Below are 14,228 nucleotides of genomic sequence, written 5' to 3'. Positions count from 1 at the left end.
AAAGACAATCAATGGAGCAAAGACAGTCTTTTCAATAAATGGTGCTGAAATAACTGGACATCCACAAGCAAAAAAAATAACTCTAGACACAGACCTTACACTCTTCACAAAAATTAACTCAAAGCGGATCATAAACCCAAATGCAGAATGAGAAAATACAAACTTCCCAGAAGTTAACATGAGAGAAAATCTTGGTGACCTTAGGTATACTAATGACTCTTTGGATATAACACCCAAGGTATAACCCATCAAAGAAAGAATTGATAAGCCAGACTGCATTAACATTTAAAACTTCTGCTCTGCAAAAGACATACCAAGAGAATGAGAAAACAAGACACAGACTGGGAAAATATATTTGCAAAAGACACAACTGATAAAGGACTGTCATCCGAATCATACAAAAAACTCTTAAAGTCAACAGCAAGGAAACAAACAACCCAATTAAAAAGGAGGCAAAAGATCTGAATAGACATCTCACCAAAGAAGGTATCCAGATGGCAAATAAGCATAAGAAAAATGCTGAATATCACATGTCATCAGGAAATTGCAAAGTAAAGCAACGAGATACCACTACACACCTATTAGAATGGCCAAAATCTAACACTGACAACCCCAAATGCTGGCAAGGATGTGGGGCAACAGGAACTCTCATTCACTGCTGAAGGGGATGCAAAATGGTTCAGCCACTGTGGAAGACAGTTTGGTGGGTTCTTACAAAAGTAAACATATTTTTACCGTATCATCCAGGAACCATGCTCCTTGATATTTACCCAAATGAGCTGAAAACGTATGTCCACACAAAAACTTGCACACAAATGTTTATGGCTGCTTTACAATTGCCAAAACTTGCGAGCAACCAAGTTGTCAACCAAGATTCATTAGATGAATGTATAAATAACTGTGACATATTCTGATAGTAGAATATTATTCAGCACTATAAAGAAATGAGCTATCAAGCTGAGAAAAGACATGAAGGAAACTTAAATGTATATTACTAAGAGAAAGAAGCCAATTTGAAAAGGCTACATATTGTATGATTCCAACTATATGACATTCTGGGAAAGGCAAAACCATGGAGACAGTAAAAGGGTCAGTGGTTGCCAGAAGGTAATAGGGAGGGATGGATGAGAAGACAGAGCACAAAGGATTTTCAGGGCAGGGAAACTTCTCTGTATGATATCGTAATGGTGGGTACTCGTCACTACACATGTGTCAAAACCCACAGAATGTACACCACCAAGAGTGAACCCTAATGTAAACTATGAACTTTGGGTGACGATGATGTGTCAACATAGGTTCATCAATTGCAACAAATGTACCACCCTGGTATGGGGTGTTGACACTGGGGAAGTCTGTGCGTCTGCAGGGGCAGGAGGTAAGTGGGTCATCAGCCTCAATTCACACATCCTCATGGTCCATCTAAAGGTGCCAATCACGAAACAAGGGCTGGGGAGACAGGTTCCATCCCATCCCTCCAGGGAATACAGAGGAAAAAGAAATTAGAGAAAGGGAGGGCAAGTAAAGAAAAACTGTTATAAACCTCATCTCAGAGTGCACCTTATCCATCTTTATGTATGACCTCACCAGGTCTCCTCTGTTCTGCACCCCATCATGGTTTTTAGGGTTTCTTTAAACATGGGGCTTGACATCTGTCCATGCTGGATGTACTGATGGTTGGACTCATACTGTTAGCGGAGTTCATTTTGAACTTGGATTTTATCCCTTGCTTGTGTCTTAGCTATTGGTGATGATACTGAGTGCAAGAGGTCAAGAGCAGAGTTCAGGACCCTCTCCAGCAGGCCTTCTCTTCTGCAGGGACGTCTTGGTTCTTGCTTTATGCTGGACACCATTCACATGTTGAGGGTGAACACACAAACTCCCTGCCAGATCTCAGCCATCTCACCTGAGCGCACAGCACAACAGGCTCTTATCACTTGCTCAGAGTGGTCATGAGCACTCCGCCTGCCCCTGTGCCTCCAGAGAGGCAGGATCTCTTAGGCTCTAAAGACAAAAACCCACAAAAATTGGGGATTCATATGGGGAACTGGATGGGACTTGGGGGATTTTCAACCATGAACACATCTGCTTGCACGCAGGGCCTCAGCTTTTCCTGGCATAGCTTCAGGCCAGACCACAGCAATCCAGGGCAGAAGTGCCCTCCCCAGACTGCAAAAGCTCCCCTCAGGTCTAGTTCTCTTCCCTGAAGAGAAATAAGAGGCTAAAGCGCTGCGTACACTCCATCCCCAGCCTCCCTTCACTCCCCTTCACTGCCCGCCTGACTCTCCTCCTGCTATATTACTCACTCAATCTGCGTTTTCTCTTCCAAACCCAGTGCCCTCCTTTTAAATGAGGCAGGAGGATCACTTCAGCCCAAAAGTTTGAGGCCAGCCTGGGCAGCATAGCGAGACCTCATCTCTAAAAAATAAAAATAAATAAATGATTTCTGATATCACAGTGTTCTCAGCCACGGATTTCGCAAAGTATAGCTGCCATGCCAAATCTGGCCACCACGTACTAACGTAAACACGGTTTCGTGGTTTACGTGCTGTCCGCGGCTGCTTTCACCCCACGACAGCAGGGTCGAGTCATTTCCGCAGACACTGTGTGGCCCATAAAGCCTGAAACACTGACTATATGGCCCTTTACAGAGAATGTTTGCTGACCCCTGCTCGAAGCCAATCAGAATGTATCCTGAGAATCGGATTTGAGGTTCTATCAAATATAGGTGTTGCCTTGGGAAGATGGGTGAACAGTAAGAAGTCTGGGGAGTGTGACTTAGGAGTGACTATCACAGCAACCATAGACACGTAAGTTAGAAGCAGGTTCTGGAAGGACCTGAGAGCTCTGTGCAAACACTGGGAAGCTGTCACATGTGAGAGGCACCTGTTTATTTCCACTGTAGAGGGCAGAAACTGTCTCCTTTGCCATTGCATCACTCACCCAACACACCGCATGGCATGGGGACAGGAGTAAAATGAATTACCTGTTGAATCAATGTACAAAAAAGTCCAATAGATATGTCTTCAGATATTCTAGCAGGTGAAAGTAAGGAGAAATTCAATGTTGGGGAGAGCCCTATCAGAATTATCCAAAAGCAGAACTGGATTCATCATGAAGCCATGAGCACCTCCAGTCAGCAGAGGCCAGTGAAATCGATGCACATGACCACATAAAAAAGATGCTGAAGAAGCCAGGCGCTGTGGCTCATGCCTGTAATCCCAGCACTTTGGTAGGCCAAGGCAGGGAGATCACCTGAGGTCAGGAGTTCAAGACCATCCTGGCCAAAAGGGTAAAACCCTATCTCTACTAAAAATATAAAAATTAGCTGGGCGTGGTGGCGGGTGCCTGTAATCCCAGCTTCTCGGGAGGCTGAGGCAGGAGAATCACTTGAACCCGGGAGGCGGAGGTTGCAGTGAGCCAAGATCGTGCCATTGCACTCCAGCCTGGGCAACAAGAGTGAAAGTCTGTCTCAGGAAAAAACAAAAAGGATGCTGAAGAACCCACTTTTGCCGTGATGGGAAATGAACCTAGATGACATCTCAGTTGTTTCCTGTTAGAAGCCTATACCTTCACTAGCTCTAGGCTTGAACCGAAGAAAAAGTGCTGTATGTTCCCTATCTAAAAGCAACCCTCAAAAATGATTTCTTTGATTTGTTTTTTGGTTTTTTGTTTTGTTTTGTTTTGAGACAAGGTCTTTCTCTGTCGCCCAGGCTGGAGTGCAGTTGCGCGATCCCAGCTCATTACAACCTCTGCCTCCCAGGTTCAAGCAATTCTCTTGCCTCCGCCTCCTGAGTAGCTGAGACTACAAGCACGTGCCACCATACCCAGCTAATTTTTGTATTTTTTGGTAGAGACAGCGTTTTACCATGTTGGCCAGGCTGGTCACCAACTCCTGACCTCAAGTGATCTACCTGCCCTGGTCTCCCAAAGTGCTAGGGATTACGGGAGTGAGCCACCACACCTGGCCCCAAAAAATGTTTTTTCTCCTTCTAATCAGACTTTGTCTAATACTGGGCATTATCCTTGTACGTATTTGTTATTAGATTGATAGCTTTATTTTTAATACATATTACCCTGCATTAATATTTCACAATAAGAATTTACTGCTGAATGCATAGCTCTGGTATACACATATACCCAAGGATATTTATTCTGGGTTCATTGATTTGTGCTAACCTAACTAAATCTCATGAGTAAAATTCATTAGGTATTTCCAGTGTTTGATTGATGATGATATACCATGCCAATGAAATCAAAGGCAAGAAATGACTCCCACTGATAAAGATTCAATAATTCGAGCCCCAAGGCAAAGCACCAGTACTTTTTCCTATAATCTGATTAGAGTAGGCACCCAACTCCAGGGCAGGGATCTACTCATTCTGGAGCCCCCAGCACCAACCACGATGTCTGCCACTCCGGGCAGGGGCTGAAACAGCATGTGATCATCTGACAGAAAGCAACACCTCAGCGCCAGAAAGGGGACTCCAGTACCTCTGCTGAAATCTTTGGGATCCAGCGACAGACTGTAGCCGGGGAGCGTTTCCAGGAGGAGTTTGTAGCAGGCTCTCCACCCAGGCTCTGCGATGCTCGGGGCCACGCACTGCATAGCAGCCACACGCTTGAAGAACGCGGACTTGCGATGGAAGCCGATCAGCTCGTAGAGCTCAGAGAGGACGCTGTAGCGCTGAATTTTCTCCTCCTCAGAAAGCTGAAGCACAGAAAGTAAAAGGCTTTTGAAAGAAACGTATAAGTGAAAAAAAGAAGCACACATTAAAAATATTTCTTCATAAAGCAAAGACCTGAGGAGACATCAAGGAGAGGGAATGCCTGGTGAGCAGTGCAGGGCACAGACCCCAGGGCAGTGCCGGGTGGCTTGAGACCTTCCCCAGCCATGGCTGCAGGTGCAGCCCATCCTCCTGCTGATAAAGCCCAGATTCTCTGCTACAAAGGTACTTGCTACAAATCTGAGACCTCTACTTTAAGTTCCTTTACAAAAGAAAAGAAAAGGAACAAGAGTTCATCTACACAACAAGATTTTATCAAGGTCTTTCATCAAACACAAAAACTCCTAAAACACAAGAAGACACAGAACCACGTAACTGGGTAATGAATTGCTAATAACACCATTGAAATTACACTTAAGACTTCAGAGTTTACAAAAAGTTTTCTTTCATCCAAGACCCAACTGAATCCTCCCAACAACCCTGTAGTGGAGCAATCAGAATTTTTGTTTCTTTCTTTTTTTTTTTTTTTGAGACAGAGTCTCACTCTGTCGCTCAGGCTGGAGTGCAGTGGTGCGATCTAGGCTCACTGCAACCTCTGCCTCCCAGGTTCAAGCAATTCTCCTGCCTCATCCTCCTGTGTAGCTGAGATTACAGGCACCCCCATGACTGGCTAATTTTTATACTTTCAGTAGAGACGGGATTTCACCATGTTAACCAGGCTGGTCTCAAAACTCCTGACCTCAAGTGATCTGCCAGCCTCAGCCTCCCAAAGTGCTGGGATTACAGGTGTGAGCCACCGTGCCCAGCCAACAACTTCTGTTTCTTCAGCACCTACTGTATGGCAGCAGACTTAACGTACCTGATTTACTCAATACAACCATCCTGTGAGCTGGCATATAAGGACATTAACAGCTCAAGGACACATGAATCACTGGTGCAAAATCACACAGCCAAGAAGTATCAGGGACAAGACCTGACTCTGGGCCTGGGCCCTGGTCACCGCACAGCTGCCTTCAGAGAAGAAGGCAGGCAGAGCCCACTCTGCTGCTCCAGGAGCATTGCTTAAGGAAGCGCTTCTCTCCCTCCTCTGCCCTGGATGATGAATGTTTCCCTGATGTTTCTGTGAGTACAGAGCCTTAGCTTGAACGCCCTTCCAACTTGGGCCTCTACACCCTCCCTCCATCCCCTCTCCTCTGCATTCACTGCCATGGCCTCGCTGGGGCCCTCGGCAGCCCTCATCTGGAAGAGGAATCGGCATTGTCTTCGTACCACCTCTCCACCTTCCTTCACCTGTCCATACACCCCTGCCAGACTAAGGCTCCTGAGACATGGCTCAGAGCCCATCACCCCAGCCACAGTTTGAGTGTTTGTGCCTCCACAAAATTCACACGTTGAAAGCCTAGCCCCCAAGGTGATGGAATTAGGAGGTACGGACTTTACCAAGTGATTGGGTCGGGGGGTGAAGCACTCACGAATGGAATTAGTGCCCTTATAAGAAGAGACCCTAAAGAGCTAGCTCACCTCTTCCACCATGTGAGAACAGAGAAAAGATGGCGGTCTACGAACAAGCAAGTGGGCCCTCCCAGACACCAAACCTGCTGGCACCTGATCATGGCCTTCTAGCCTCCAGAACTGTGCACAGTACATTTCTATTGTTTATCAGCCACCCAGTCTGTGGCATTTTGTCACAGCAGCCTCCTTGGACTAAGACAATCCCCATCTTGAAACCACTAGACCCCTCCAGGACTGTAAAATGGAGCCAAATGCCTTCACGGGCATGCCGAGCCCTCCTCAGTCAGGCCCAACCTGCTCTGGGAATTCGAGGCCCCACTGCCTACCTATGACCTACCAAACTGAACAACTTTAACTCATTTGTCTGCTCATTCCATCAACACATATTTACTGAACCCCTACTCTGTGCCAGCCACTCTGTGGCAGGGGGCACAGCGATGAACAAAACAGGCTAAGACCCCTACCCTGGGGGCCTCCATGCTAATGACGGGCGAGTCCCCTGGCTTAGAATCAGTGGGGAGGACGACAATAAATCAATGAACAAAGAAACAAAATAGCTGCTCTAAGTCCAATGAGATACACTTTGACATAGAATCATGGGTGGAAGCGTATGAGGTGGAGTGCACCAGGGGACGCCGCCGGGGCGCACAGGCTCTCTGCTCCTGCGCTCCCTCCACAGCCAAGTCTGACTCTCCCTTTGGAGCCTCGGTTCCAAGGCCACCCTCTCCAAGAAGCTCGTCCTCACACCCTTCAGCTGGAAGCTGCCGCTTCTTTCCCTAAATTCTCCTAACCATGCCGGGCTCCATAATGTCCTTTCTGTGTCTCCCGTACTATTTATGTACATGCCACATCTCTGCCACCCCCACTTTTCCTAGAGTGAAAGCTCATGCCGACGCCGACAACGTGTGAGAATCACCGTTGCTCCACCTGCTCACCAGCATATGAGGATATCAGTCTTTTTTATTTTACATGTTCTGGTGGCTTTAATTTCCATTTCCCTGAAAACGAATGATGTTGAACCTTTTTCATATGATTACAGGCTACTGGTATATCTTCTTTTGTGAAGTGCTTGTTCAAATCTTCTGACAGGTTTTAAAATTAGATCGTTTGTTTTATTACTGAGTCGTAGGAGTTCTGTATATATTCTGAATGCAAGTCCTTAGTTATACATGTTTTGCAAATATTTCCTCCCAGTCTGTTGCCAATTTATTTTCCTAAGGGAGTCTTAATAAGCGAAAGCATTTCACTGTGATGTTGCTCAATTTATCAGTTTTCTCTTCTATAGTTAGTGCCCTTCTATATCCTAATCTTAGATAACCTTTGCCCGAGGTCACAAAGATATCCTATGTTTTCATCTAGAAGTTGTTGTCTAGGTCTATGGTCCATGAATATTCAAATTTGAGTAGGACATGACCTGTCCCTTTCCAAGAGTGCACAGTACAGCAGCAAACAGAGGCCCCAGTGCTGGAGGACAGCATCCAGGGAGGAGGTGGAGGAGGTCTGTAAAAAGGAGGCAGGGGTTGGCCGGGCGCAGTGGCACAAACCTGTAATCCCAGCACTTTGGGAGGCCAAGGCAGGCAGATCACCTGACGTTAGGAGTTCCAGACCAGCCTGACCAACATGGAGAAACCCCGTCTCTACTAAAAAATACAAAATTAACCAGGTGTGGTGGCGCATGCCTGTAATCCCAGCTACTTGGGAGGCTGAAGCAGGAGAATTGCTTGAACCCGGGAGGCGGAGGTTGCAGTGAGCAGAGATCATGCCACTACACTCCAGCCTGGGTAACAAGAGTGAAACTCCGTGTCAAAAAAAAAGAAGAAGAAGAAGAAGAGGTAGGGGTACTTAATGCCTTTATCACAAATCTGGAAATGCCCAGACCTTCAGCTGCACCACTTTGTGCCAAACATGATAAAAGATGTTGGGAAAGAGAAGACAAATACTTATCTTAGCCAGTGCCCTTAAAGAGGCCAACATCTAAAACAAAGGTGACAGCCGGGAGGGTCACATGCCTTGGCCTCCAATGCATTGGAACTCCCATTGATTCTCTCTAAGATGAAAGGTTGTGATACTATGATCAATAATATATTATTTCATTCCTCTTATCATTTCAGTGTAATAAGAAATCAAATGATAAACACTATATTGCAAATGGAATTGACATCACTTCAAAGCCCTAAAACGGTTCCTTAATGGGAAAAGCTCGAGTGCAACTGCTTTTGGGCACTAGGCAGACACTTGAGTAAGAAGCCGTGAGCCCAGGGAGCCTCGGGACAAAGCCATGTTTGGTCAACACAGGCACCTATGGCACAAGGAGCCAGGGAGTACAAAACGGTCCCAGGCAAAGCTAGGCCAAGATCCTCAATAAATCTTGAGATGAAATCCCCAAACTCATTTCCAACCTGCTGCTCTTTTAGGGAATATTAATCAGCACATCTTTGTTCTAATCTTTCTATAGGCTGCACAGTCACGAAGTCCAAGTTCAGGGCCCAGATGTTTATGTGAGGTTCCAACGGAAGTGGCTCCAAGACTCCTCAAGACAAGGAGCTTTACTCACCAGGCAGACTCTGGGGGATCCGAATATTAATTCTCTACTCCATTTCCAAGTAGAAAGTCAGTTTAGACCTGCTTTATTCTGTTAATAAGAAATAAAGTGGTAACATCCCAGGGAAACTCCAGACACAGGGCTGTCTCTGGCAGGATGGAGAGGGAGGAATACAGCCTGGAGCTGTAAAGTACGCAGTTCCAGGGCCACATCTGCATTATCCCTAAGAAATAGCGATCATCAAATCTAATTACAATTGTTGAAAAGACTCAATAAAATAATGCAAACACTGAGCATAAGCCTAAAACTCACAGTAAGTGTTCAAGAAACAGAACTATCACTGTTAGTTAATGCCTTTGAAACCACAGGTTCTACCCCCAAGTTAACCAGCCACAGATGCTCAGAAAATGCCTTAATCCTCATCAGCGTTCTCAAACGTGGGCACTTGCAGTGACTAGAAGAACAAGGCGTGACAGATGCGTAGGGGCAGCCTGGTGGCAGCACTCAAGTAAGTGACGACCGTGGAAGAATGCAGGATGGAAACAGTGGGCCCCACACATTCCCAGGTTTGGAAAACACACTCTGCTTCTCTCGCCAGCTATTTCCAGCCATAATTACCTGGAGAGAAAAGACGTCTTCAAAAGTATACGAACTTTCCATATAGTTCTATCAAAAAAGTTTGGAAAAAACCTAACTTACTTTCTTACATCCCGGAATAGGGGTATGAGGCATGCACCAAGGATTTTCCTCTAAAAAGCATCTGCCTAAAGTCATTGGATGTATTTTCAGTTTTAATCATTCAACGGTAAGAAAGAAAACAAAACAAAAACTTCAATAAGACCCTGTCCATCAAAAATTCATGAAGTAGTAGAGGAGACAGGCCCATAAAGAATCACAGTATTGGGGCCAGGCAATGTGGCTCATGCCTGTAATCTCAGTACTTTGGGAGGCTGAGGTAGGCGGATCACCTGAGGTCAGGAGTTCAAGACCAGCCTGGCCAACACAGTGAAACCCCGTCTCAACTAAAAATACAAAAATTAGCCAGGAGTGATGGTGGGTGCCTATAGTCCCAGCTACTCGGGAGGCTGAGGCAGGAGAATCACTTGAACCCGGGAGGTGGAAGTTGCAGTGAGCCAAGATTGCGCCACTGCACTCTAGCACAAGAGCGAGGCTCTATCTCAAAAAAAAAAAAAAAAGAATCAGTGTTGGGAAGAAGATGGACGGAGAGATGGCTGAAACAGGTATGCTGTGCCCTATGCCTTGGACAGGTACCTGGAAGGTTCCTAGACTACCAGGTGTACCCACCACATGCTAGAGGAAGGACACTTTGTAAACAGTCAGTGCCCTTGGTGAGTGCAGCATCCAAAAGAGATGGCCAAGCAAAGGCCACACTTGACCCCTGATCACCCTGGTTCCAGCCTTTGATTCACTCTTGGATAACCTGAAAAACCCACTCCTTTGGCTTCAAGAAATACTGTCTACTTTTACTATCTTTGGGTTTAGTGAGCCAGCGTGTTCATGTGTACTTTAAAGATGATTTGAACTCTGACTACAGCTTTTCTCCACATTCATCTTTCCATACCAGATTTTTTTTTTTTTTTTGAGACAGAGTTTCACTCTTGTTACCCAGGCTGGAGTGCAATGGCATGATCTCGGCTCACTGCAACCTCCGCTTCCCAGGTTCAAGCAATTCTCCTGCCTCAGCCTCCTGAGTAGATGGGATTACAGGTGCCTGATACCACACCCGGCTAATTTTTGTATTTTTAGTAGAAGCGGGGTTTTGGCATGTCGGCTAAGCTGGTCTCAAACTCCTGACCTCAGGTGATCCGCCCACCTTGGGTTTGAGTCACCACATCCGGCCAAGTTCTGAGTTTCTTTAAGTCTGTTCTCCGTAAAATCTAGTCCCTCCAATGACAACTCACGGAGCCTGAAATTAAAAACCAATTAAATAAGACCATACACAGCTAAAACGTCACCCACCCCCATCACTGCTTTCCTAAACTCCTCTCCTGCCTGTCCAAAATAGACTAATGCCTTCCGCACTACACTCACAAAACACTGCAGATCTGTCTCCTCCAACAAAAAGCGCTCTCTGCAGGAGGAGACCACTCGTATTCCCCTCTGAATTCCCAGCACATCGTGGTGGCAACAGACATGATCGTCATTATAGTTTCTTTCCTATAAAAACACTTTGGGCCAGCCTGGCCAACATGGTGAAACCCCGTCTCTACTAAAAATACAAAAATTAGACAGACACGGTGGTGCGTGCCTATAATCCCAGCTACTTGGGAAGTTGAGGCAGGTGAATTGCTTGAACCTAGGGGACAGAGGTTGCAGTGAGCCACGATCATGCCACTGCACTTGAGCATGAGCGACAGAGCAAGACTCCATCTCAAAAAAAAAAAAAAAAAAAAAAAATACTTTGGGATACTTAAATGAGACCTTGGGAGAGAGACAAAAGTAGTATGTCTGGGATCTAACATCTCTATCCAGAGCGTCCATGAACCTTTTTTATATTTTCTGTTCACTGATTCATTCAGAACATAGCTTCTCACTCCAGAAGGATTTATGTTTTTCTGCCAAGAGTTTGTGGTCACTCTTATGCCAGGACAACTTTAAAATAAACCCTCTTTGGATTGGTTTTATTTCCTTCTGTAATGCTTAATACTGAGCGTCAACTTGATGGAATTGAAGGATGCAAAGTATTGATTCTGGGTGTATCTGTGAGGGTGCTGCCAAAGGAGATTAACATTTGAGTCAGTGGGCTAGGAAAGGCAGACCCACCCTTCATCTGCTGCCAGCGCACTTAAGAATATAAGAAGACAGAAAAATATGAAAAGACGAGACTGGCCAAGCCTCCCAGCCTACATCTTTCTCCCGTGCTAGATGCTTCCCCCCCTAGAACATCCAAGTTCTTCAGTTTTGGGACTGGGACTGGCTCTCCTTGCTCCTCAGCTTGCAGACGGCCTATTGTGGAACCTTATAATCATGTGAGTTAATACTTAATAAGCTCCCCTTTATGTATGTATATATCCTATCAGTCCTGTCCCTCTAGAGAACCCTAATACACCTTCCAACAAGATCAAGTTTCCTTATCTTCTTACTTTAAGGACTGAAATATTTTCTATTTCATTCTTTGACTAGACGTGTCATTTGGGGGACCTTGGCTTTACACATGGGTCTGCCATTCAACTCCCAAGTCTGGGCAGGTCCAAGGTTTATTTCCTGTCCTCCTATGTGAGCACTGAAAGCTGTTACCACAGCTAGGCAGGGCATTCTCTGCCTTCCAAGGCCCAATGACTTTCAGAATTCCTGCTTTTGGGAAAAGGATTTCCTTTTCCTTCTTAACAATGAGCTATGCATTTTGAAAGATGCTGGGGATGGGGATGGTGGGATTTTTATCTCTTCATCAGAATTTTAAGGAACTTGTGCTGAGAGTTTTTGGGCCACTATACTGCCAAAACAGAAACCACTAGGTATTTTCCAAACTTCAGTATTGTTTGAAATTTTTCTTTTCTTTCTTTTTAACTATTAACATACTTCTTTTTTTTTTTTTTTTTTGCATTAAAAAACATTGCTCAGTCCATGGCCTAGCCTGGTGTTCGGGGCCACAGGGCCTGCCCAGTGCTGGTTTTTATCAGGGCAGCCTGGTGCTGAGGTCCGAGGCAGGCCTGGCACTCACATTGCTCTCCTTTCCCTGGCAGAGGTCGTCTCCCTCCATGCTGTGCTGCCTGGGGCCGGAGGGGGCTGACTCCGGTGGTGCAAGGCTGTCCTTCCCATCCTCTTGCATGCACCTTTTCTTATGTATGTGCGAGCCCTGGGTGTAGCTGTGGTCTCCTGTCTGGTTTCCTGGGTGTGGCTGTGGTCTCCTGTCTGGTTTCCTGGGTGTGGCTGTGGTCTCCTGCCTGGTTTCCTGGGTGTGGCTGTGGTCTCCTGCCTGGTTTCCTGGCTCCTGTGAAGGTGTGTGTGTGGATGGTTGTCAGGTTGTTTCTTCAGGTGGGCAAGTGCCGAAAGGTCCTATTCTGCCATCCTGCTCACGTCACACCTCCCCTAAGAGAATTAATATCAGCCCCAAATCTTCACATTATACATGACACATTTAAGGTGAAGCACATTCAGGAAAGAAATACTAGGATAAATCACTTGTCCCCATATATTGTTTGCTTTATAAAATAATTATCTATTGCTATTAAATTTGTATAAAAAGAAAAAATTAAGCCACCAACCAGAATGAAGCCTTGAAGGGACATACAAAATTAAGAAAGCGGGCCAGGCGCAGTAGTTCACGCCTGTAATCCCAGCACTTTGGGAGGCTGAGGCGGGCAGATCACGAGGTCAGGAGATTGAGACCATCCTGGTTAACACAGTGAAACCCCATCTCTACTAAAAACACAAAAAATTAGCCGGGTGTGGTGGCAGGCGCCTGTAGTCCCAGCTACTCGGGAGGCTGAGGCAGGAGAATAGCATGAACCCGGGAGGTGGAACTTGCAGTGAGCCGAGATTGCGCCACTGCACTCCAGCCTGGGCGACAGAGTGAGACTCCGTCTCAAAAAAAAAAAAAGAAAAGAAAAGAAAAGAAAGGGATGAAGCCAAAAAATGAGAAGACAATCTATAAGCTTAATAAAACCCATATCCTATGGATGAAATTACTGATTCCTAGAACACCTAATCTAAACATGACAGTAACATAAGATGCCTTTCTTATTAGGAAATGGCCAAGATAAAAAATAATCAATTAAAACAAAAAAATTAAATTCTAAGTTTTGCCTGCCAACTAAATTTGTCTCCTTCCTGGAAAAAAGGAAGATTTGCTGGTTCTTTATTGTAGGTATCTCATGTTCATGGATTGGAAGACAATATTGTTAAGATGGCAAAACACCTCAAATTGATCCACAGACTCAATGCGACCTCTATCAAAATCCCAGCTGGCTTCTTTGGGGAAATTGACAAGCTTATGCCAAAATTCACATAGAAGTACAAGGGACCCAGAATAGCCAGAACAATCTTCAAAAAGAACAAAGTTGGAGGAGACACATTTCCCAACTTCAAAACTTACTACAAAGCTATAATAACCAAGACAGTGTGGTACTGGCATAAGTACCACATAAGATCAATGGAATAGAATTAAGAGTCCAGAAAAAAAAAAAATTACAATCAACTAATTTTCCACAAGAGTGCCAATGGGGAAAGAATTGTCTTTACAACAAATGCTGCTGGGACAACTGGATATTCATATACAAATGAATAAAGTTAGCCCAGGAGTGGTGGCTCATGCGTCTAATCCCAGCACTTTGGGAGGCCGGGTGGATGGATTGCCTGAGGTCAGGAGTTCAAGATCAGCCTGGCCAACACAGTGAAACCCCGTCTCTACTAAACATAGAAAAAAAGTAGCCGGGCGTGGTGGCGGGCGCCTGTAATCCCAGCTACCCAGGAGGCTGAGGCAGGAGAAT

At 45.5% G+C, this 14,228-nt stretch overlaps 1 protein-coding gene across 1 annotated transcript in view; it reads right to left on the bottom strand.

The window, feature by feature from the left end:
* The window catches only part of TRAPPC9 (trafficking protein particle complex 9), a 727,471-nt gene that overhangs the window by 635,836 nt on the left and 77,407 nt on the right, over positions 1-14,228 (bottom strand). The window contains 1 exon segment of the mRNA XM_011938129.1: positions 4,492-4,708. Coding sequence (XP_011793519.1) covers positions 4,492-4,708 — 217 coding nt within the window.

Source organism: Colobus angolensis, unplaced genomic scaffold (assembly GCF_000951035.1).
Source record: "Colobus angolensis palliatus isolate OR3802 unplaced genomic scaffold, Cang.pa_1.0 Scaffold17, whole genome shotgun sequence".
Taxonomy (NCBI): domain Eukaryota; kingdom Metazoa; phylum Chordata; class Mammalia; order Primates; family Cercopithecidae; genus Colobus; species Colobus angolensis.
Note: the sequence above shows the minus strand (reverse complement) of the source record. Positions and strands in the feature narration are given on the sequence as shown.